The sequence below is a fragment of the Varroa jacobsoni genome, unplaced genomic scaffold, assembly GCF_002532875.2.
Source record: "Varroa jacobsoni isolate VJ856 unplaced genomic scaffold, vjacob_1.0 scaffold_778, whole genome shotgun sequence".
Lineage (NCBI taxonomy): Eukaryota > Metazoa > Arthropoda > Arachnida > Mesostigmata > Varroidae > Varroa > Varroa jacobsoni.
Window position 1 is genome coordinate 366,913 of NW_019213680.1, and position 22,704 is coordinate 389,616.

General features: G+C 41.9%; 1 protein-coding gene and 2 long non-coding RNA genes across 12 annotated transcripts in view; 1 reads left to right on the plus strand and 2 right to left on the minus strand.

Annotated features, from left to right (window-relative positions):
* LOC111263627 (sodium/potassium/calcium exchanger Nckx30C) overlaps window positions 1-22,704 on the minus strand; it is a 107,106-nt gene that overhangs the window by 20,025 nt on the left and 64,377 nt on the right. The window contains exons 9-10 of one of the 9 annotated variants that reach the window (XM_022838899.2): window positions 11,442-11,503; window positions 9,958-11,009 (exon numbers count right to left, since the gene is read on the minus strand). The exons of 7 other annotated variants lie outside the window; for them this stretch is intronic. In XM_022838899.2, coding sequence (XP_022694634.1) covers window positions 10,806-11,009; window positions 11,442-11,503 — 266 coding nt within the window. In that variant the 3' untranslated portion in view covers window positions 9,958-10,805. Of the gene's footprint in view, window positions 1-9,957; window positions 11,010-11,441; window positions 11,504-22,704 lie in introns of those variants that run through there. One more of the 9 variants, XM_086969725.1, reaches the window with a different exon arrangement.
* On the plus strand, window positions 11,483-21,461 carry LOC111263631 (uncharacterized). Of its 2 annotated transcripts, none has more exons than XR_002682342.2 (4): window positions 11,483-12,226; window positions 12,337-13,193; window positions 13,544-14,041; window positions 19,141-21,461. It is a non-coding gene; the product is annotated as an uncharacterized LOC111263631 (long non-coding RNA). The 2 variants fall into 2 exon arrangements; XR_015312389.1 differs by having other exon boundaries at window positions 12,633-13,193.
* Window positions 16,164-19,125, minus strand: LOC111263633 (uncharacterized). The gene is made up of 2 exons (XR_002682345.2): window positions 17,624-19,125; window positions 16,164-17,335 (listed from the first exon to the last, which is right to left on the minus strand). It is a non-coding gene; the product is annotated as an uncharacterized LOC111263633 (long non-coding RNA).

Consider the following 22,704-nt stretch of genomic DNA (forward strand, 5'->3'; position numbering starts at 1 on the left):
AGGGGGCCACTAAGTTCCCACCGTGAGAACACTTGCACGAAAAGAAATATTCGTGAATCGTGCGAAGAAAGCTGACAAAACTTCGTGTCTTGCAGTAGGTAATATAGCATTTTTTCTTCCATAGGATCGAGCGCCATAGCTTGCTTTTTACTTTTTCCCTATTTGTCAGCGAAATGTCCATCCAATGGATCTTTGAAGAGTGAGGCCTTGAGTTTTGCTTTGGGTCCACTTCGGCCTGCCGCAACAACGGCCATCAGGTTAAACTTGGTTCCAGTGCTTCGTCCATTCAGAAGAAAAAGCCGTGTTACAAGATGCACAGCTAACTGACTATGAATCATCTTTTCCAAAACAGAAGATCACGCTTTAGTTTTAGCATTCATATGTGGTCGGTATGACTACTTGTTCTCGTCGTAATGTGCATAACATAGCTGCGCGCCAAACGTTTGTACACTGTGATTTTGGCATGGTTCACTTGAAAATGCCATTGGGAATCATCTTGTTAATTCTAGATGTTTGCTATGCAGCTTAGCTGGCGAAGTGTTCGGAGTCTACCTCGCATAGGCCGCTCACAACAAAGTTCTTGTCGATGGCCTGAGTGAATTAAGGTTAGTAAAAATGTCTTCTTAAGACCGTATCTCGATTAATTCGCACTGCTTGATCGGATCTCTACAGTAAAATGCCCGTTACGCTGTGTTAGATAAAAGCGTTCTGAGATCGACGTATTACTCTTCACCGTGAGTTCCTTCGTTTTATTTTACAAGGAACTGGCTTGCTTCCGATACTAAGAACAGTACAGAAACGTTACGCCCGCTCTAACAAAGTTAGGCTCGTTGAAGTTTCTTCGAACGAACAAGGCATTATATAAAGACATATATGCCTTGTTCGTAAACAGCGATCGACGGAAGATTCTAAAAATCTCGCAGCCATCCATGGTTTACTGTAATCAAACTGTCTGCTTATCAACGCTATGATGAGTGTTTCGTTTGCTAAGCAACGATATTTATTCTCGGATTTTCGGATCATGCTCATGGATGCCTATGCACCATCACATTCTTTCCTAGCCGTCGACGCCCGCCGCTGTCTCCAGAGTCGTAATCACGTCCTCTATCACACCTTTTAGCCTGGCCGACCATCTCGCCCAAGTCTCTGGGCAGCTCAGCTTTGACGATTCTCTATACGCATATACTTAACTATACAGCTAAAGATGATCAAAAGCATACTCTTTGATTTCGTTACTATTGGAGGCGCTTTTATGACTGTCGATAAATGTTATGGTGTAGGTCATGCGTAATATTAAATGACACTTCGGTGCTAATAAAGGTTGCCATACGAAACTCCATTTGTATTTCGGGAAAGGTAGTGTTTAACCTATGTCGCGCAAATGACCGACTTGACGCAACAGGCCAAAACTCCAAAAGACCGTCAAAGTGAAAAGCGTACCTTTGGACCGTTACTGCAAGTTATGATTTGTTTCTTACAATCCTAATTTAAAATCGTTATTACGTTACCACATAATCCTCAAGGACCGATTGGGATTCATTCTGGTAAATCGTGTCCATTTCAACTGGTCCATTGAGTCATAATTTGCTTATATCACTTAACGAGAATATATATGTATACATTTATCGCTACGGTCAGCTATTATCTTAACCCCAGAAATGCCGCTTTTACTCTTTTTTTGGAATCTACGTGCCATTTTTTTTCTCATATATTTGACAACCCGACGACTTTTTTTAATTAGAGTTATATTGTAATAATATTAATAATAAAATCAATATAGTCGTTTTTCAGAATGATAACTGGGGCCATTGCATGGACAGGCTTCAACATACTAACTAACATGTTAAAATTCATTCTTATTAATCTATTACGAATTACCATTCCAAACTCGCTCAGTTGTCGTCCCGTCAACAAGTCAATCTGTAGCCTATGTTCTATAGAGTCTACCTGGGTACTGCTTGGGGTGCGCTTACTGAAGTAGTCGGTCTTACTTAGCGAGTCGGTCTGCAAGTCAGCCATGCATGCGACGAGTAACTCCTTTTCAAGCAAAGTTGATACTGCCTTTGCTGCGATCTTCATTGTCGGTCCATACGACTGCAGCGTCTCCCCGAGCCAAAATCCTACCTAGGTTTCTTTTCGGCGAGGCACGAAATTGGCGATCGCCCGTGACCAAGCGGTCAACGTGTCGAAGACGCACCAGTTGGCTAAGCAGAGGCAAACAGGACTATTGAGGGACAACGGGTACCAATAGCCAACAAGGCGGGTGGGGGCAGCGAGAAGCTTTTTGTCTGACCGCTTGCATGCCACCCGTCTTGTTGGTTGTAATACGCCCATCTTGCTTACTTTCACTTCAACGAGTCGAGATGCGTCCCTGGAGTGTCACAGCCGTTGTCATTACCATTCCTAGCGCATTTCTAGCAGTCGCCTCGCAGACTGTCAGAGATTCATTTTCTTCTTGAAACGCCTTACTGATAGACCCACCACCAGCAAGAGCGACCACCTCCAACGCCGATGGTCTGGGAGACCTAAAAGTATCCTTGAGAATTTTGGCGGTCAGGGTGCCGAAGGCCAATAACCAATAAGGGGTCAGCGAGACCTGAGTGAGCCAGTGGATTGCGATGGCCGAAACGATATAAACGGCGCCTAGTGAGCTGCCGCATAGCCACAGACAAACACACAGCGTACCAGATTTCGCCATATGGTATTGAAAATGCCTCCAAGGACCTAACCGTCCACACAAGCATGGGATTAGATTAGTGTCTACAGGCTTCCATCGAACAGAAGAGCTTCGCTTAGCCTCTACTTCGATTTACTATTTCGACCCGCGTTCTAGCTAAACTATAGTAGGTACATAGTTCAGTACAGCTTTGTCGACTGTCATAAGCGAAACGAGTGCATGAGTGGCTGTTTACTGGCCTAAATAAATATTCTGAATCCTGCGTCCGGTACTACCGTTAAGCATTGCTTCAGGTTGCTGGCTCCCAATACGAACCAGTTTTGAATCTAGACCACCACAATCCCTAATTTTAGTGGGAAAATACGTTATTACTGTATCATTACGAGGGTGGCTGAGTACTAGCTTAAAAGGTTTAGGTAAGTGACAAAGTTATACCTGTCGTTTTTGTACGTTGCACGTAGATATCTACATAACATTAGAGACCATCTATTTCCTAACGATATTAGGGTTAGAACAGAGGCTTTTACGAGACAGTATCGAAGTTAAACAGCGTGGTGCTTTTTCCCCCATCGACGAACATCGCAACTGAGCCCACACGATAGGCGCCAATTCGAATAGATCAGTGGCAGCCGTGTTTTCCCGCCATTGGAATCGCCTTCTTTCGAGCTGCAATTCACACAATACTGTGTTAATTCTGGTTTGTGCAAGAATGAGACGTATAGCAACGGTATAGCCCTAAGGCGGCTATATATATATATCAGATTATTGTTTCCTCGCTAACGTATCTGTTTATTTACTGCATTATCGAGTTGTACATATTCTTATTCAAATTACTGTTTTGCCGTCTCGTTCTGTATCCTATGTCCGTTCAATCGTTTTGCCGTCTGTGAGCCTTTATTATTTTCCTTTCGTTGTAACCATGTCAAAGTTTTGTATGTGTACACATGTACGTGACGGTTGTCGAAGTGCTTCAACAGAGCAGTATTGACTTGATTTTCGATTTTTGATCATGCATCTCTCTATACATCATTTGTAATCAGGGAGCAGCCAATGCACGTTTCGTCAAAGGTTTTTCTGGTAGTCTCCGCTCTACGTTTTGGCGCCCGGACCTTCCAACGGTAGCGAGTCCCTTCGTGTTGACGAGCATATATAAGGGCCCAAGGCATGGCCTCTACGATGTTTGATCAGTCGGCGAAGCTGACGTTTAATGCTTTGTTTTCTTGGCGTCTCTATCAGATCGGTCATGCCAATAGGCGGTCTACCCCTCCCCTGACTGAATCATATTAGGTACCGCAGGTACGGTATGAGGTATAAGTGGCTCTTTAGATATTCAGAGCTCTCGCAATAGTTTTTTTCTTGCTTAATATGTAATCGCAGCGTAATTACCGGTGGACTTTGTTGCTATGCACAGTTTAGGATCTGCCGTCTTACCTTAAATTTTCTGTTTATTTTTCTGCCTGTTTAGCTGATGTCGCGTGTCATCGTTGATCGCCATCTTCGCCTTATGTTTGTCAAACGTTTTACTATTTAAGCTACTGGAGGAGCTAATCGGATTAAGCCGATTGCCCCTGCTACTACTGTGTAATCGCTTGCCTAAAACGTATCGGTATAGGTCCTATGCATGATCACCTAATATCTAGTAATCACTGTTAAATACATATTTTACAGTTAAACGTATTGATTTTTTCACGCGTTCATCTGGTTAGAGTATGCTTATTAGGCTACACTAGATAGCTAAATAAAAAAAAAACAAAAGATAGCCAGAAGTCAAAAAAAAAGTCTGCAAATCGGACTACATACTAGCTAGTTAGCGTGAACGCATACGTTCATGAATTGAAAAAAATGCTCGTAAATGTATTCTATGCAACGTATCCAATATAACAAAACGTATCTTTCTCAACGACATTGAAGAGTTATCATTGAGAATCATGCTAATGTTATTACTGCCATTGTTAGACCGTGTTTCTTACAAGTAGCGTTTTGTCTGACTACAGCATCGTGCCGTACGACCATCTGAAAATATCTATTGCACACTATTTGTGCGCAGACCTCTATATGGATGGCGAGAAATAGGCGAGGGACTTTGATAGACAAGCCTGACTGTTTGGTTTTTCATTACTTTGTCGCTTATTAGCTTTTTCCTCATCGATTTATTATTGATCCAGCTGTCTGCTGCCTGCATTAATTTTTTTTTAAGATAATTTCGTTATCGACGCGTCTTTGATGCGGTTGAGCAAGCGGCTGTATTGTTATCTGTTTTCGGAGTTCGGTTTCGTCCATATTTTTGTCTCTCCTAGCAACAGCTATTTTTCTATATTTTAGCATTTATTTATAAAAGTACCGTAACCTTAGACCGCTTCACATTCTAAACCAATCTCCGTTTGCTGCCTAGCAGTACGTTCTCGCCTTTTCCCTGACCTCCCTTACGTGAGTGTATCGATGACTTTACTCATTTATGATCAGTATAATTTTACATCAGTTACCTTTTGATTGATACCCACGATACTTACTTAGGTTTTAGTATGTGTCAAAATTCAATACAAGTACACGTAAAATGTGCACATGTGTGTTTTAGCGGTATCATTTTGATTGAATAAATTAGCGTACTGGCCGTGCAAGGGCAAACAGCCAGACTGTTTGAAGCTGTTTGTCTGCTACATGTGGCAATTTAATTCAGATAATGACAAGTAGACATTATTTGTATTGTGGATGATCATCGTGTCTACGAAAGCCGAAGTGCGGAAGTCTTTGTTAGAACCAGCGAAGTGCGAGGTCGATGAACAAACAACATGGATCATTGTAGAAATACATAGTTGCTTGTTAGTTTTATCAATATATTATTTGTATCTATTTTGTTGCACGTCAAATTCATAGGCCTCTTTTCACTAGCACGATATTTCGCTGTTTACGGAACACTGTTTCACGCACAACACTATAGTTCGGCGGTGTTCGGCAAAACATTGCCCTTCTTCAATAATATTACACAGCTTCGAAAACCGACACCTACGAGGCCTTATTGCTCATTGGTTGTCCTTTTCCGGCCGAATTGGCTAGACTACTCCGAATGCTAATGTGTTTTCTTATTCGTTAGGATGCCTGTTTCTATCCAATGAAATCTTCTCATGTTGACGTTTTAACTCTGCGGTAGTATCTCGGGTAACTATAACGAATGATATTGGGTCCCGTCATAATGCAGCTTTTTCATTACCGGAACAGCGTATATCATGTTGCTATTCGATACCGTATTACGTATACCTGGTCTAGCAATTCAATGTATATTATTGTGTATGGTGCGCCGATTGATTAACCAGGACATTGTTGCCCTTCCTTTGAATTACGCGTTCGCTCATATATGATCGCGTACTCTTTCATTACACCATCTATTCGTACCTATCAGAGTTGAAAAACAGCAACGAATGCTTCTACCGAATATGCAGGACCGAATCGTCGGCTTCGTGCGTTCTATATAATACTATGTTGTTACTGAACTAGCTGTCCATTATGTTCTGTGCCCGTTATGCTACGGCTATTTTCCTTTTTCTTCTGACCCAAATTATGTGTTGTGAAACGAGAAGACATCAATTTAGTGGGTGATCGGTAGCTTCTGTTCTGTGAAATAGAAAAAAACGCTGCTTGAGCTCTTTAAGCGTGGTTTTTCGTTCGTTTTTTGATTCGTTAATTTAGTTTATTCTCCGTTGGCCCCCAAGGCTTCCCGGTGAATTGAAATCGGAAAAAATTGAGCACACTCGGGATGCACCTTAGAGCAAACGTATGCATTTCGGGCAAAGCATTAAGCCCTCGAAATTCATTTATGTCAACCATTTCACCTTGAAATTTTTTTCTTTTCTGGCAGCGCTGTTACCTCATTGGCGGTGCGCTTCACCAGCACTACCGTTAAGCGCCTGCTTCACTGATCTCTCTATCAACTCCCTTGCGAATTACTACCTAGCATGCCCGTAGTATATCGAGCGATGTAGGGGGGCGCAAAAAAACGAAAAGTGCGAAGTAGCGTTCGAGTGATCTGGCCTTGCTAGCGACAGACAAAGGCTTCCAGTGTTCTGTTCTTCAAGGGACTCAGCAGTAATGTCACTATTAGGTATTAGATCTTGCCTGACTACAATTCATTTCAGTTACGCATTCTTTTGTGGTCTCTGGAACTCTACGCAGATGTGACGCGCAGAAGGACAGACAGAAGGAGGACAGAGCCAAAAAGAAGGTAAGGGAAGAGGAATTAGGAAAGAATTTCATGGAAGTAACCAGCTTGGTAAATAGAGTTCATATCATGTATGATAGACAATCCGGTGAAATGGTGGGAACGTGTCTGAAATTTGCGCTGTTTGTCCCAAGACCAGACTGTGAGCCTTTTTCGGGCCCTTCGCGTCTTCGGCTTTCAATTAGGCGAACAAATATGTGTTCTGCACCTGTTCCCATTGATTTGGGCTCCATTGTTAGATGGTCGGATTCAAGTGCAAACCACCTGTCGCTTTCCTTCAAAGCAAAAGCTAGCTCACCATAATTTTTTTGTGAATTATCATAAAGCTAAAAGCAAAAAACGGGTCGCACTCTATTGAGTCTAGCAGACCAGCTAGTGGGCAATGGATAGGCATAATTTGACAGAGTGTTAGGTATTCATTGCATATTACTTATTACCCGTCGTAGTAAGAAAAAACATGTATTAATAAAACAAATATGCGGGGCTAAGCATCTTCGGACGATAAAGAGCAACGTAAATTATTTCAAGTTCATAGAGTCACTAGCGAAGGACTTCCGCAAAAAAACATATGTCTCTACTTATTGACAAGTTTTGCCTGCCGAACAAGTTTATAGCAGTTAGAAATTAATAGCGAAACAAAATCAATTGTGTGGCTGGTATTTATAGATTACCGTTGACTAAAATATCTACTGAATATGGAAACAATTCGTTTTTGGATAGTGCTTTTGGACTAGCCGTGCTCACTCTCCCTGTAACCCTAAGTTATGAAGATATGGGTCACCAATGGGTTTTAGAAAGTTATTTTCCATTATTGAGCAAAAAGTTGCGCCGTGGTCCGCTGTAAATCCTGATTCCACATGGTCCGGTTGTTAAAATGTGTGAAATTCTTGAAAATGAAAGGCGTTGTATCGACTATGCTATTATCATATATTGGTACAGAACGTGACGAGAATACTGCAAACAATGAGCGAAACAAAGATCATTTGATGTTTTGTCCATGGGCGGAAATAGGTATTACATAGCCCTTTGGCTTCTTCTGCTTTCCATAACTAGTTGGTGTTTTAGCAGCCAGCTTTCTTTTCCGTCCCTTTTGCAACAGTTCCACACCTTTGCGCATCGTCCCTATCGTTCTTTAGTTTTACATCGCTCCGCTAATTTGCAATCTACTGCAGCAGACGCTGAGGCTGTTCCCCGTTGTTTTGCGTTCCGTGCAGGAGAAAGGATCGGTGTGGGGAGCCGTTCATAAAAAAGCTAGAGACCAATTCCTGATAGCTATGGACCGCTGCAGTGTACGGCCGCGATATCCTTTGCTTAAAAGTAGCCAACAACAACCAGTGTAGAAAGGTCAACAGAACCTGGAGCATTGATAGCAGTTCCATCCTGGCAGTCACCAACGAAGCAAACGTTGGAATGAATTACGTACGGTCCTTGACTAGGAAAAATGATTTCCCTCGTCTGGGTCCTGTTCTGCTAGAAGCGGCCCCTGGACCCAGTGGTTCGCGCTTGCTGAACCGACCTGCCTCGTCGCGAACCTCCACAGCCAACATATGGCTATAGAAGAAAACACTATATACCTGCTTATGCCTGTTTTTCTTTTCATTGATATTTCGTTTAATTCGTATGCAACGCAATGTAGACATTTGAACAAACTGATATATATTTAACCGGCGCACATCTCGTGTCCCGTATTTTCCAATACAACAACGCTTCTTTGCCCTATGGGGCTTTTGAGGTGTTCGTCGAAAGCGGCTTGATTGCGATAACATGCTTAATCGACAAATCAGTTTCTTCTGTATGTATACCGTGGAAACAATCGTCCTTTTTGATTTGGCTGAAATAGCAAATTCGGACAGACGACTACCTGATGAAGTTCTATCAGTCCCAGCTCAGATGAATACGAATAAACTAGAAAAAATTGTAAAACAATAATTTCATAACAATCATATAATATATAACAATAATTCTAAATATAATACTAGAGCGCATATTTGTAGCTGAAAGTTTTTAACGTAGGCCAAGTTCAGACCGTCCTTCGCCAACACGAAACTTTTGCAGGCTCCCGAAAAGACAGTCTTAGCGTGTATGTTTCCTTGCATATAGAAGTGGTCGTGTGAACATGAGACAAGGTAAGCTGATTTCGAATGATGTATCCGACTCAGCAACAGTCAGCAGTCCGGGCATCGTTTTGCAACTCGGTATAATCTAATGTACAAATAATTAATATTGGTAAGCTATTTCATAATTGATAATACGTTATACTTGTTTGCCTGGCGTTACCTGACCGACGCCTGGTTAGTGATGTTCACGACAACTGCTAGTACCCGATGCGTATGCACATCCATTGCGGTAGAGACTTAAACGTTGGGAGGTATACCTTCCTCCAAAGGATTAGTTCAATTTTAAATACGTTAAATTGAGACCCGCACCTCTTCGGTGTTGAACGTCAAACGCGCTCTAAAGTGTCGTTTGAACTTGTCATGGAGTAGTAGATACAAATGAAATAAAGCTCTACCTTTCATCCCGAACCGAACCGGCGAATTCGAGTAGTCATATAAGATTTCACCCATAGATTGTAAACGATTTTGACAGGAACAACAATACGATTATAGCAATGTTACGGGCGATCATATTTAGTAAATAAAAAGCGATCTAATCAAGGTCTCTTGCTAGCTCATGTGAGTATAGCAGTACGGGCGACTTCATACTACTCGACCATTAGCAGGGTACTGCGCAGTATTCGAATTTTCGCGCCACTTTTACACGCGAGTGAACACTATTATTCGACGCAAACTATGGATTTGTGGGAGGGTCTGGAAGCATTTGCTAATTCTAATAGTATCTACTTTAACGAAACACCCAAATCCGCCCCGAGCGCCTTGACGATGATCGGAGATTTTCACTAAAGAAATTTACAGCACAATGATATATTTTTTCTCATGTTTCATATCACGAATCGGAACCATTTATGTTTGACCATCGGCATGCCTCTAGATTGGGTATATGCGTATTTCAAAATAACAATGAAAACAATATAAAAGATTACTTGTTTTTTTTTTGGTAACGCACCTCTGTGGCTTGAAAAAGTAACATCGCATATTTGGAGTGGAACACGATAAGCTACTACGCGAATGAAAGTAATGATTGGCATATCATTTGCCAAGATACAGCGGAATACGAGCGTGTCAATGTTGGCAGGCAGAAAAAGAATGGTGGGCAAAAAGAAGGCGTTGCCTTTTTACCGATATAACACATTACCACCTCGCTAGCTGGTTACTACAATTGATGACAGATACTGCTCAGTTGCACCTATTGGCACTGGTGATTGCCCCTCGTGTTTTCAACGAGCGTACATGTGTGTTATACAAATATATTTTAAAAGTTAGTAAGATATTAATTGTTGTTAATTAGTCATTTGGTGTAGTTACAACGTTCGCTTACATGGATCCCCAGAGGGATGAATCTGGAATCGCGACGTAAGCCGCCGATATAATTTTTACGCATATACCGTTGTTGTTATTGCTTTTTTTTTTCTCCTAATTTACCGTATTACTAGGCAAAGCAACCGAGTACTAGTAGAGTAGGAGACTTTTCAAGAGTATCGTATAGTGTTTAATTTTCGTTTATGCCTGTTACATCGAAGATAGATTGCTTAGAACTGGTTTATTTCCAGTTAGATTACACTATTTCACGAAGAGGATTTCCAACGGAAGCGTAAACGCAATCTTGATGTCGCGTGTACATATTATGTCGAACACCACTCCTGCAGCCAGCCTTCTTTGTTTATCATCCGTCTTTGTTTGTCGTCTATCGACGTTGTTGGTTTGGCCGTTCCGTACTCTCAATACCACAACCCTTCCAGGTCGCTCTGAGGCTACATCATAGAAAGCTTATGTATCTAATGTCAGTTGCATTTTCTTATCGATAAGTAGAAGTATTTGTCCTCGGTAGAGTCGATTTCGGTGTTGTCGGGCTGATTCTCTGCACTATTATCCTCTTTTTTTTTTTTTTATAAACGGTGCAGTTTAACGCACACGTGCCTTTTTTTGGGCAACGTATACCTAGCGGCAGAGAACTGGAAGCGCAGCGTTTACCGCTACACAGGACGAAAACCAATGAAGCCTGGAAAGCGGCGAACAAAACCAATAGACTCATCGTTACCTATTTTGCAATACACGGCTTTCAGTGCCTCCTATAAGATACGCTGGGCTTTCATTTGCCAAACGCTACGTGCATTGGTACGGTATATGGCGGAGTACGCTTCAGCTACTATGCGATGTCATATGTTGCAATACCTTTGCTGGGCAATCCCTCAAATTGACCACGTCCGTTTACACATTTTCAAACATTAGCTTCATACGTTCATGTAACGAAATTGTGTTTTTTGTATACATTTATTATGATATGGCATTTGAATAACATTTTTTTTCGACCGCGAAACAAAATACGTCCTTGTTTGCTACGCTCTGCTAACATATCCGGACCGCTACGAGCGCGTGTTGGCGGGCGAGGCCATACCGCGACGTCACCACGCCACGGTCAATGGCTGCTTACCTCTGCCCGGCGCGTCGCGAAGGCCAGCTTTGTTGCTGCTGCTGGCCGACTGCACACTCGAGCTGTGAAGAAGACAAGAGAAGCAATAGAAGTCGCGTTTGCTCTAGCATGGATAGCTAAAATTGATGGTTGTTAACGTGTGCCCGTCCTTTCTTTTCACTGCACCGAATATACGTAATTTCTGTTCCAAAACCCCGCAGCTGTCTTTCGTGTGGCGTGCGTCCGGTACTGGACAAAAGGGACAGGGAAAAATCTCCTCCTTAAGAGAGTTTGAAAGTGCCTGCCTCAGGAAAAATTTCATGTCTTGCTTTAAACCTTGTTGCGAGTTAGGTGCAAGTCTTATCTTAACGCGAAGTTGTGCGATTGAGGCACTCGGCCTGATCCTGGTGTATGTTCCATATATACTTTACTACAAACAATTTACTGATTACATATTCAGTATACTGTAATACAAGGGAAGGTGAATATATCAAATACTTGATTCTTTTTGTTCAAAGCTCGTTACAAATGCGGAAAATCTTGAACTTAACTTTCAGCGATATCGTATTGGAAATAAGGTTTTTTTTCCAACTATCTCGCTATTGTAACTGCCAACAAAGTCATGAAGGTTGAAAAGCCGCCAGAAACAATCACAAACTATAGCTTACTTGCAAATTGCATCCTATTGAATTAGCGTCGCAATAATATGAAAAGTTTCTGAGCTAAGAACTACCTGCGGAGCAGAAGTTCCCCGAGCACCAGTTGCTGTAAAGAGATATTAACAATACGAAAGAACACCGTAACAAGTAAGTGCCACTTACTTTCTATTTATCTTACGCTAACTGCATCTTTCAAATCCACCACTTTTTAAATACCCCGTCCTGCCTTTTTTTTTTTAACTTTTTAAAATTCACAGGTCTCGCGCTTTGGTAGAAAAGGGATTCTTTACTTGGATATTACGCTGTTCCTGATTATGGCAGATATAATTTCATAAGTTGCATCAGCCGGTCGGGTAATCGATTTACTGGTTATGTGAAATATTGCTAACGTATACGAGAGCCACACTATAAAGTAAGGTCTGTGAAGGACAGGCCAGACCCCTTTCTCGATGCCTCAGCAATACCAGCCACTGTAGTTGTATAGTAGTAAACAGTGATACCTGTTCTTACTTGCTGAGGTCTTCTTTTGATGTCGTGTCTCGTTCGTTGCAAGAGCGAACCTTTGCCCCTCAGCGGTTTCCGTTCCACAGCTACATACATCTCTCTGTCGAAATTGGCGACGGCAGGCTGGCGGCCGTCGTATTCTTCGAGCTCAGACATCGCACCGCGACTTGCTCGTTCAAACGGATCGTACTTTATTCACGAGCAGTCATTGCCGCCGACATCTTCTGCAATAGGTGTGACTGGCTTGTTTGCGATAGTGAAAATAATCTCGGCCGTTCACACCGTTTCTTTCAAGGCTTTCAGACCTTCAAAACACTCTAACAACGTGAATAGTAAGCCATTTCTGTGGCCGTTACAGCTTCCACATGGTCCCGTTTAGAAGTAGAGACAAGCGAAAGGTGTTCACTGACCAGTGGCAAAAGGGGTTTCGCCGTAGAGGAGAGTAGGACAAATTGGAACGAGACGAGCCTGCAATCATCACTGGCGGTAACGCAGTTTTTATGCCACTTTTAGCGCTGCCAGTGACGCCGCGTCAACAGGCCCCGGTGTTTAAAATCGACGACTTGACATCGTACATCAGCGTCCAGCAGAAAAATTGGCCAGAGAAAAGGTTGCTGGCACCACGAGATAAGCTTCATTTAAGTGATGTAAACAATAAACATATCAGCGTCAAAAGTATACAATACTATGTACACTTATACTATATATAAGTTAAAAAAAAAAGAACACTTTATTTGGTAAGTTGAGAACGTTGCGTGCTGCTTAACACGCGCATAGTATAACTGTTTTCTGATCGCGTTATAGTTTAGATCGCTTAAGACGTTCGCGAATCGATCATGCTAACAGCTAATTATATCGGCCCAAGTAGTAGAAATAGCTAACCTGAGTGGATATTTTATGCGTTGCGGTGTATCAGTATGACTCAATTCGATGTACTAATAATAATAATATCATTATCAGAACGTATGTAACGTTTCGGCGGCATGACAGCGCTCCGTCGTACCATCGATAGAGAACGTGAAAAAGGTGGATAGGCAGGTGCGGATCGGAGGGCGCCGCTGTTCTTCGATTCGTGTGAACCAAGAAAATGAGCCAGCAACTGAAACAAAAACACGAACTTTTTAACAGAACCATTGATAAAACCGTAGAAGATTATTCTATGGATGTGTCGTGTCAAATCATGCAGTCAGCGTATCGGCTAACCGATCGGCCGCGAAAATATGGCGGTCAATTTTTCTAAACCATGTCAACAGCGTTTTGATGGCTGGCACGGTGTGCCGAAGGCTGGCGGACACTCATCAGGATCTGACTAATTAATCCCTATCCCAGCTACAAGAATCGTGCTGAAATCATGCGCTGATCATTCGGTGCCGTCTTCTACTGAACTCGTCTTACTTAATTGATTCCCTGTTGGTCGGCCACCCTCGGGCTCGTTTGCCATTGTTAACTCGCTTCTTGGTAAGTCGGCGGCTTAGCTGCTACCTGTTATATGCTCCGCTTTTTCCGATCGGTCCAATAGCGCCGTTTGCGTCCGCACCTGCAGAATGCTGATGTATCTATTTCCGATCAATTGAAAAGTTTAACGCGTTCAATTTGAATAGCGGGCCTATACATATTACGTTAGGCACCTGCCAGATGAAATAAGCGTTGCCTTATTTTTAGTTTAATTGCTTCCTGGATGTGTGAACTTTCGCGCAGCAAACGTTGGCAAGCTTGAGAAATTGCCTTAAAACCGTTGTTAATGTGAATCAGTCTGACCAGTAATTAAAGTGTAATGTGTGTATATATTTTTGTCAGCTCTATATCGATTTTTCCGGAGCTATTAAGCTAGTGGAAACATTTGGATCAGATTTAAACTATGCGCCATGTGCTGATGAAACATGGTAAATAGCGACAGTGGGTGATGATTACCCACGACGATGAACTGATTAAGTGTTAGCAGGTGATAATGAGCTTGCAGGTAAAGATATTGTTTAATGCTAAAGGTCGGCTCTTAGAGATCAGTGTTTGTTATTCAAAGGCGAGAAAGCGAATGAAATTAGTCGAAGATCTGTGGAGGCAAGAAGGTCTTAAGCGACTCAACAGTTTGTTCCCGGCGCAATCGTCCTAGGAACGAAAGTTGGTAGCTTGAAGCCTGCGGAAGAGGTGACTGTTGTGCGGGACTACGAAGAGAAGAATGAATAGCCAGGCCCGCGGCAGCTTTTAAGCGAAATAGAGCATAGATAACGCTGACTAAGTTAGATAACTAGTGAAGCTCTGTCGATACTTTACCGGCCATTGGTGAACGATGTCTGTAGAAGTGGTGTATCAGACTATAGCAGCAAAACCCCTGTCGTATCAGTATGGCATTTCTCTAATTACATTGAAAATACTTATGATGTAGCACAAAAGCAAAGAATGGTTTCCTTACGAGCTGAGTCTAAGACTCATCAAAATGCGTGTGCTTTAGTAGAAGGCTCATTTGTGAAACTGTTTCTAGTGGCCATAGACGAGACATGGGTCTTCATCTTATCTAGATTTAGGTCTGTGTGACTTCTATGCCTGAAGGAGCTAGTATTGCGCATCCTATCCTTGATAATGATAAACAAACCATCGGTACTAAGATCAGCAATGGCAGTAGAAAAGACAGGTGCGTAACTGTTGAACAATTCTCAAAGCGCTGGCCTTTGTGTGAGGCTAATAAAAAGGAGTACATCTAACATATTCTAAAACATTGTACATCGTCTACCTTGCATAGTTTCGAAATATTTCGGTTTTTCGATCCGTTATATAGCTCTGAGCATCCTAACACACATTATCGTAAAAGAGTATTGGTATCTCAATACCCTTTCGACGATTTTTTTTAATCGACTAAGCTACAAAGATTAATAAGCTTCATACGAGCTTGTAGCTTTCAACGAATGGATTATGTATATTGATTTATATAGAGGCAAAATTAGGATTATGCCATTCAAACCTAATTTCACAGAATGTACGTGACCTAGTATATTTCATTTTCTCTATTAACAGGAAAGCTAAGAGGTTTTCTAGGCACATATACGCGAAAAAGGCAGTACGGGACTAAATATAGAGTTAATGTGCCCTTTATTTGATCGGTGTTGTCTTCTATTGATCGGTGAAATCAATCATATGCAAATGTAGCATTTCAAATCATTATTCATTCCTCAAAAGCTTAAAGGCACACGTAAGTAACAGTAGTCGAGATAGAGAAGTATCTAGTTAAGCCGGGTTTCCAAACTATATACTCTAATATATGGATTTCTTTAGTGAATTAGTCTTGGCTTGTGAAGAGACGCTTCTTATCATTCCACGCTTGTTCTCGTGAGAAGCTGAGCAATATATACTAGCGTTTCTATTGGGTTCTTTACAATTTACGTACTTCCATTGTCCCATTTCAGCGCTGCCCAGCCCAAGTCCCAATATCACTGTGCCAGAAAAATCTTTCCTTTCGACACGCGTTTAGGTGATTTTAGGCCAAGCAGCAAGAGTGTGTAGCGTATCAGTTGTTGATTCTGTCAGTTCGGTCAAAAGGCGGCTAGCAACGTTTTAGTCTAAATTTATATGTGGAAAACCTAAAAGAGTAGGCCAAAAGTATTCATCGATTTATTGACCTTCAAATGAAGCTGTAATAGACAACTTACTGTTAAAGCTAATAATAACAAATTTCTAAACACAACCAAAGACCTGTCAGACCTCCTTGAATTTATCATACATAAATAAGTGCATTTGGCTAAGTTGAGTCAAAATGTTAACTTCTATCCGCTCATTTTCGTGTATCCATTACTCATAAATGTCGGCTTCATTTCCATGCCTTTATGATCTGCTAGCTGTGATCTATCGATATATTTGGCATATGAGACACTCTTGACCGGATCTGTCATCAATTATGGTACCATGATCATATGGCGACGCGCTGCTGACGAAAATACTAAGAGCAACGTTAGCATAAACTCTAGATGAGATGAAGAAAAAAAGTATTAATGATCGAAGCAACTTCTTACGCGTTGTGGTTCTACTCCCTATCTCGCTTTCTCCATAAAAGTTCAGTCGAAAAATGTCGCCCATATTCAGACGCCATTTTTACGTGAGCTGTAGAGCTGGCTGTAAGGCTGTAGATTTCATGTAACGTTTATTCCACCGCCTGTTGAAGGAATCCTCTTGCTATGGTCTTCAGCCCGGCTTCTAGTTCACGGCCTGTCTGCTGCCTGCGATTTTTCCGAGATCAGCGACAATGTAGCATCGACGCCACCCTGAAGCACTACTAGACAGTAGGTTTTGAGTCTTATCGAAAGACCTCGAAGTTATAATGCCGACAATCATTCCGAACAACAGGTCCAGTCACAATAATGCGCGATTCAACCTCCACTTCGTCCCACGTCTAGCGTCCTTTGCGCGTGTGATGGATGTGCTTCTAATATATGGCAAAATATGGCCCGACACTAGCTATCCACACGCCGGACGTGAGCGGTTGTAACGTAGCGCGGCGACGGCGGCGGCGGCTCCACAGCGTATGCTGCCTGAATTCTAACTCGAATGATGGATGCTCGCCGGTCACGAATACATGCCAACAGAACTTAACAATGACATCTGCGAGACACGAAGACATGCTGGAAGGCACGATACTGCACAGAGCACGGGATGGGGCTTGGTAAGCTGCTGCTTTTACTATGAACACCAGAATAATACTTTTATTATTATTGTTGCAGCGGTACGTATCCGTCTCATCAGCGCGACATGGAAAGCCGCGATGTCCTGTTTCGTAATCATCAGTGCGACGGGGCCAACGAAATGCAGGAAAAGCGTTAAATAGAATAGCAGATCGTAGATCTTAAATTTCGAAACTACGGTACCCTCTTGCCAAGGACAGTCATGCATAATAGTATAAAAGTAGACTACGATAATTACGAAAGCATTTAAAAAGGGATAGCTTATGACCAACCTACAATGAATACAATAGCAAATTGATTGATTCGTTAATTAGGGCAATGCGAAGCCTAAAAGACAGTGACAACGTCGGCCTGCACGGTGACCATTTCTCACCGCAATAGACGCTGAACCTTGGGTGGTCGTTGACGTCTCTCGCTGTTTCGGTGATCGACTGGACTGAACTGATGTATGTTTTTTTGCACATATTCGGTAGATCTGGATTTTTTTAGCTGCCACGATCCTAGCGAATGTCAAAAAATGATACTTAGCAAATGGTTAACGTGAGAATACCTTTGCAAAACCGCCAAGTATTTAAGAGGCTCGTTCTAAATGTGTCAGCCTTGAACAGATTGTGGTGGTAAATCCTTTTCAAACTCATCGTTTAGGTGGATGGCTTTGCTTAGTAACATCCTGCAGCTTCTCATAGACGTCATGACGTAATTCAGTGTGAGCCTCTTTTACAAGGAAGGCTGTAATTGGTGAGGGTGACACTTGCCTTTCCACCTGCCACTGAAACATATGTCTCATAATCTATTGAAACAATTTCCTTTTCAAATCCGTGAAGAGTATGCGTCTATACAAGCCGCAAAAGTCTTGTTGAATATAAATGGTCGTATTCGTTACCGTACAAATTGTTTAAAGTACGGAAAAGGAACGCTCATAAGCTTAGAACATATGTGCATCAGCAAGTTTGACAAAAGGTTCGAGCAGTGGGAAGCATCTTATCTGTGGCTTTAGCCTTTAAAACGCTACTTACGCAAGCATCGATTAATGGTCTCGGATGCTGCGTCTTTCAATGGTTGCTTTCTCACAGCTTGCACCCTCGTTTCCTCCTCTTCTGCGTCGCGTTTCTTTGTTCGCGCAATTCATTAGCTGGAAAGTTCGGGTGGGCAAAAAAAAATACGCCAGTGGGAATCTTTTCTGTTTCGGAGCTTACATAACATTGGAAGGCTAGGCCCAATTATTTCGTTATTGAGCTCACTTCCAGATTGACGGACGGTGCTCGGTCCTACATAATGCCTCTCGGCGAAAAAGAGCCCGGCGAGTTCGCTGACTTCGAGCAAATCTGGCACTGGGCAGGCATGTTGCTAGCCTGTTGGTTGCCCAACCCAGATTCTAACCTGAAAACTATGTCGAGCGAGAACGATTTTCAATTAAGAACAATGACGTCCACCACCAACGAACCGAAATTCTTCCTGCAAACAAGACGGCCGGAATTGGCTCCGGTATACATCGTGATCTTATTCTTGTACTTACCAGATTGAAACCGATTGTTCTCCGTTCCTCCCGTCGTTTCCGTCATCCATACCACTTGCTCCACCCTACGTGGTGTCCTTGCGCTCTCCCTCTCTCTTATTATTTCGGTCCTACTGCCCATTTTCGATCTTTCAAATTTTTACTCCTTATGGTAAACAAAACTACAGTTTTGTCATCACTGGGCAAAGAGAAACACAACGCCCCCGTGCAGCAGCATCTTTATTTTCGCAACATACGCCCCAGTCAGCGGCAAAAAATAGTCACTTCAGAGTCGGTGAGAGGCCGTGATCACGATCGTGTGAGAGTACGGCCAAGTAAATGTAGAAGGAGGGAGAAGAATCAGGCTACTAAGACTATTATGCTCTGGGTTGCAGGTTGCTGCTGACGCCGGTTTGCACCAACCCTTTTCAGCACGGATGTATCCGACATTTGCAGATGAAAGCATCATTCCTTTCCACTGCACAATACGATGGGGAGGGATACGCATGGAATTGAGGCAGGGGCAGAAGACCCAGATGGAAGACGCCAGCGACTAAACGACGAATGAAATAACAAATCCAAAACAACTTCTGAATACTCAAAAGGTTTTCTGAATAAGTCATAGAAAAATTCGTTACTGGCGTTGAAACCAACTGAAGTCAGATATTATTATTGCTATTTCGAGAAAAATAGTGGGAATTATTTAATTACTTGTAGCGTATCTATACGCATGACCTGTATGAGCAGGTCTATTCAACTACATGCAAGTATATTCACAAAAAGATTAAAATATAAAAAGAGAAAGAAAGAAAGAAAATTAATTATAATCATGCGGTGGTCTAATAACTGTACCGTTGTACCGACGTTTCCGTTTTAAACGTGTAATAGTTGGACGAATAAACCCGACCCAACTTATAGAAGAACGATCCTTAACAAAACTAGATTCGCTTTGGCCCAATCAACTAGCCTAGATAATATGAAAAACCATAAAAAATGCTCTCATGAAATGTTTGCTTTTAAACGCCCGTTTATTAACAAAATCAAATGTAATGGGTGCTATTAAGAAGTTAATTTCGTGTCTAAAAAAATCAATATACCTAACTCGGTAAAGGGAAAGTTTTTCCGAGAGCGTATTTTTACATTCCAAGAACTAGAACGCAGTCCCAAGGATAATCGTATGTAAAGGTCGAAGCATATCGAAGAAAGGTCAAGGACACACTTGAGTTTGCGTGAAGGCGAGTGGAACTCTTGCAATTGACTACAAACAAAAAGCAGATATTGTCGAGTTCTTTTGTTTAACGAACCCGTAGAATGAATAGCTTCGTCACAGTGAAAATGCCTGGCCGAAATGATCTTGCAGGTCGAAGCGAAGCGAACTTCTCAATTGAGAATATGTACGAGTGACTAAATTACCTCTCTAATATGCCTAGCGAGAGTCCTGCGGGAGCCTTATAAATGGCTAGGTTTCCCTGTCGATAGCTCTTCTATCCTACATTCAAGTGGCTTATCTAACTACGCAGTAATCTTTCCAACCTATAGGAATTCCACTGCAACTTATACAAGTTATTTTTCAACTATCAGCGGTGTAGGGGCATGGGAAGTGTCATTAACACGGCTATTTACAAAGATAGGCATCAATAAGGTTTCATCTACGAGTTGCAGTTCACCAGGATTTTTGGCCAGCATTCAGCCTTGAGGAATACTAAGATGATTCGGTACTATCCGATGCCTAACATATTGTTCTTAATTCAAATCTGTATTCGAGGCAGCCAACCACAAAGGATCGTAGAACATCTCACCGAATCGTAAAGTAAGGCTCATTTATTAACTGGATAGCTTTTCTGTAAAACTGTAGCTTTCGTCTACAGGTCAACGAAAAGCCTGTCATCATGAAAGGAAGCAACGTCCAGTCGCCTAAAACTTAGGACCATTTAATTACGATTTAATATACTGATCTGCTCAGTCACCTGGATCCCGATATAAGCACCACGACACGTGCTAATGATGTACAGAGGTATGATTTAGGGTCGACGATGGAAAATTGTTGAAACATGCAAATTTTATGAATGGATTCAATGGGCAGTTGAACTAAATTTAAGTATAGATACACTTAAAATTAGCCTGAATCTCAGCAAATTCAAAAAAGCAGTTCAGTGAACAAAATGCGTGACTTATAATAATATTAGGTATGGCGACCGCGTATCGTAGCATACGTTGGTGATAATACGTGTTTTTTTAACTCGTTACGTATGCATATTCCAATGTGGGACGAATACGGGACAGCAGGACACTCCAAGGTGAACTTTGCATGCGTTAGGTTACCCATAAATATAAGGTTGATCTATACGGAATAGTATACAGCGAGATTCTAGAAATAATATCGGACCACGATCTTGGAATTGTTGAAGAATTGTAAAGATAGATCCTGGTTTACTACGATAGAAAACGCTTTACGACAACGATTGAGAACAGGCGCGTTTCATATACGAGCTAAAAATGGGCCGCAAAGGGAACGAACTTTCTGTGGAGATGCTTATCTAACTATCGGCACTATTACGCATCATTAGGATAATAGTAAAATATAAAGAATATAGAAATAAAATGTAAATTAATATTAATATTTCCAGTGGCTTACGCACGGCCCGAATCTGGACATCATCGCTTCTGGTTAATTTCGCTTGTTTACGTAAATAAAATTAAGTATTTGTTATAGAAATTCAATGCAACCCTGTTTACCTTAATAGGCGTTAAAAGAGATTTCACACACAATGTGTTAGGTTAACATTTAGTAGCGTTTTTCATCCATCTTAATATAATGTGTTTCTCTGAGGTTACCTATAGGTTCTTCAAACTTCAGCAACCCGTTTCGACCTCGCTGAAATATAAATCTGTTTTTTAAATAGCATAAGCCTGGCAAAAATTGTACATTGACATTTGTTACAGTCTTTCGCAGTTATGATTTTTAACCACCTAGATAAAGCAACAGTTCAAAGAATCCTGCTTTCTTCTAGATTAAATAAGGAAAATCTATGCGATTATCATATCATCGCACCAAACAGAATAGCTCTATCTAGCCTGTGCTGCTTCTAACCTTTTGCGCTGTCAACGACCTCACCGAAATATAACGTTTGCGCCCAGGCCGAGCCTAGTGATAACAGTGTGCTCCGGTCAATATTATCAGTGGTTCGATGTCATATCTTATTCATGTCTTAATAGTCAGCAAAGTTAGACACGATGTGTCAACGTGGCTGATCGACTAAGTCCTTACTTTGCTCGAAATATTCCCCATACCGGTTACCCCCAAGTAATAACAGAAAAGTGAGCTCAGCTATCACAGACGCGGGAGTCATACTTAACCATAATAAAATAGGTGCGGTAATAAGTGTTTAAACTATCGATATTTTCTAGCAGAGTTTACATCCAAGAACGAAATATCGAACGATATAGTGTACGGTGGAAAGCTTCAAACAGTACTGTTCGTCGTTCGGTCACGAACGTCTTTTTCCCTAACCGATGCGTCTCCCACTGTTTTCCTTTCTTTGTTCTTGTCATCCGTACAGACGTGAGAAGTGGTAATATTCTTAACGCGCTTGGAAAATTTGAAGCCGCTATGATGAGTTTACGTTCCCATCCTATTTACGTCGCATATGACCATCGACAGATAGCTGCGAGTGTTCCTTTACACATTCAGTCACAACTATCGGACTGTTGACAAGGTCAATCTAGGGCGGGTCGGCTTTAAGCAGCCAACGCAGGGAGACGACTACGAAAGGCTGCAGATCAGATCGATTTCTTTCTGCTTCCTGACATAGAAGAAGCAGCAAGTTAGAAGGTGGTGCAATGCGCCCCACTTTGTCGTAACCTGAACCCTCAGTTTCTCCGGCTACTGACTGAGTTACAGCCTCGAATCGTCTCTTTCAGTCTTCCTGCCTCTCACCAGCTTCCTTAGAATAGTAGCA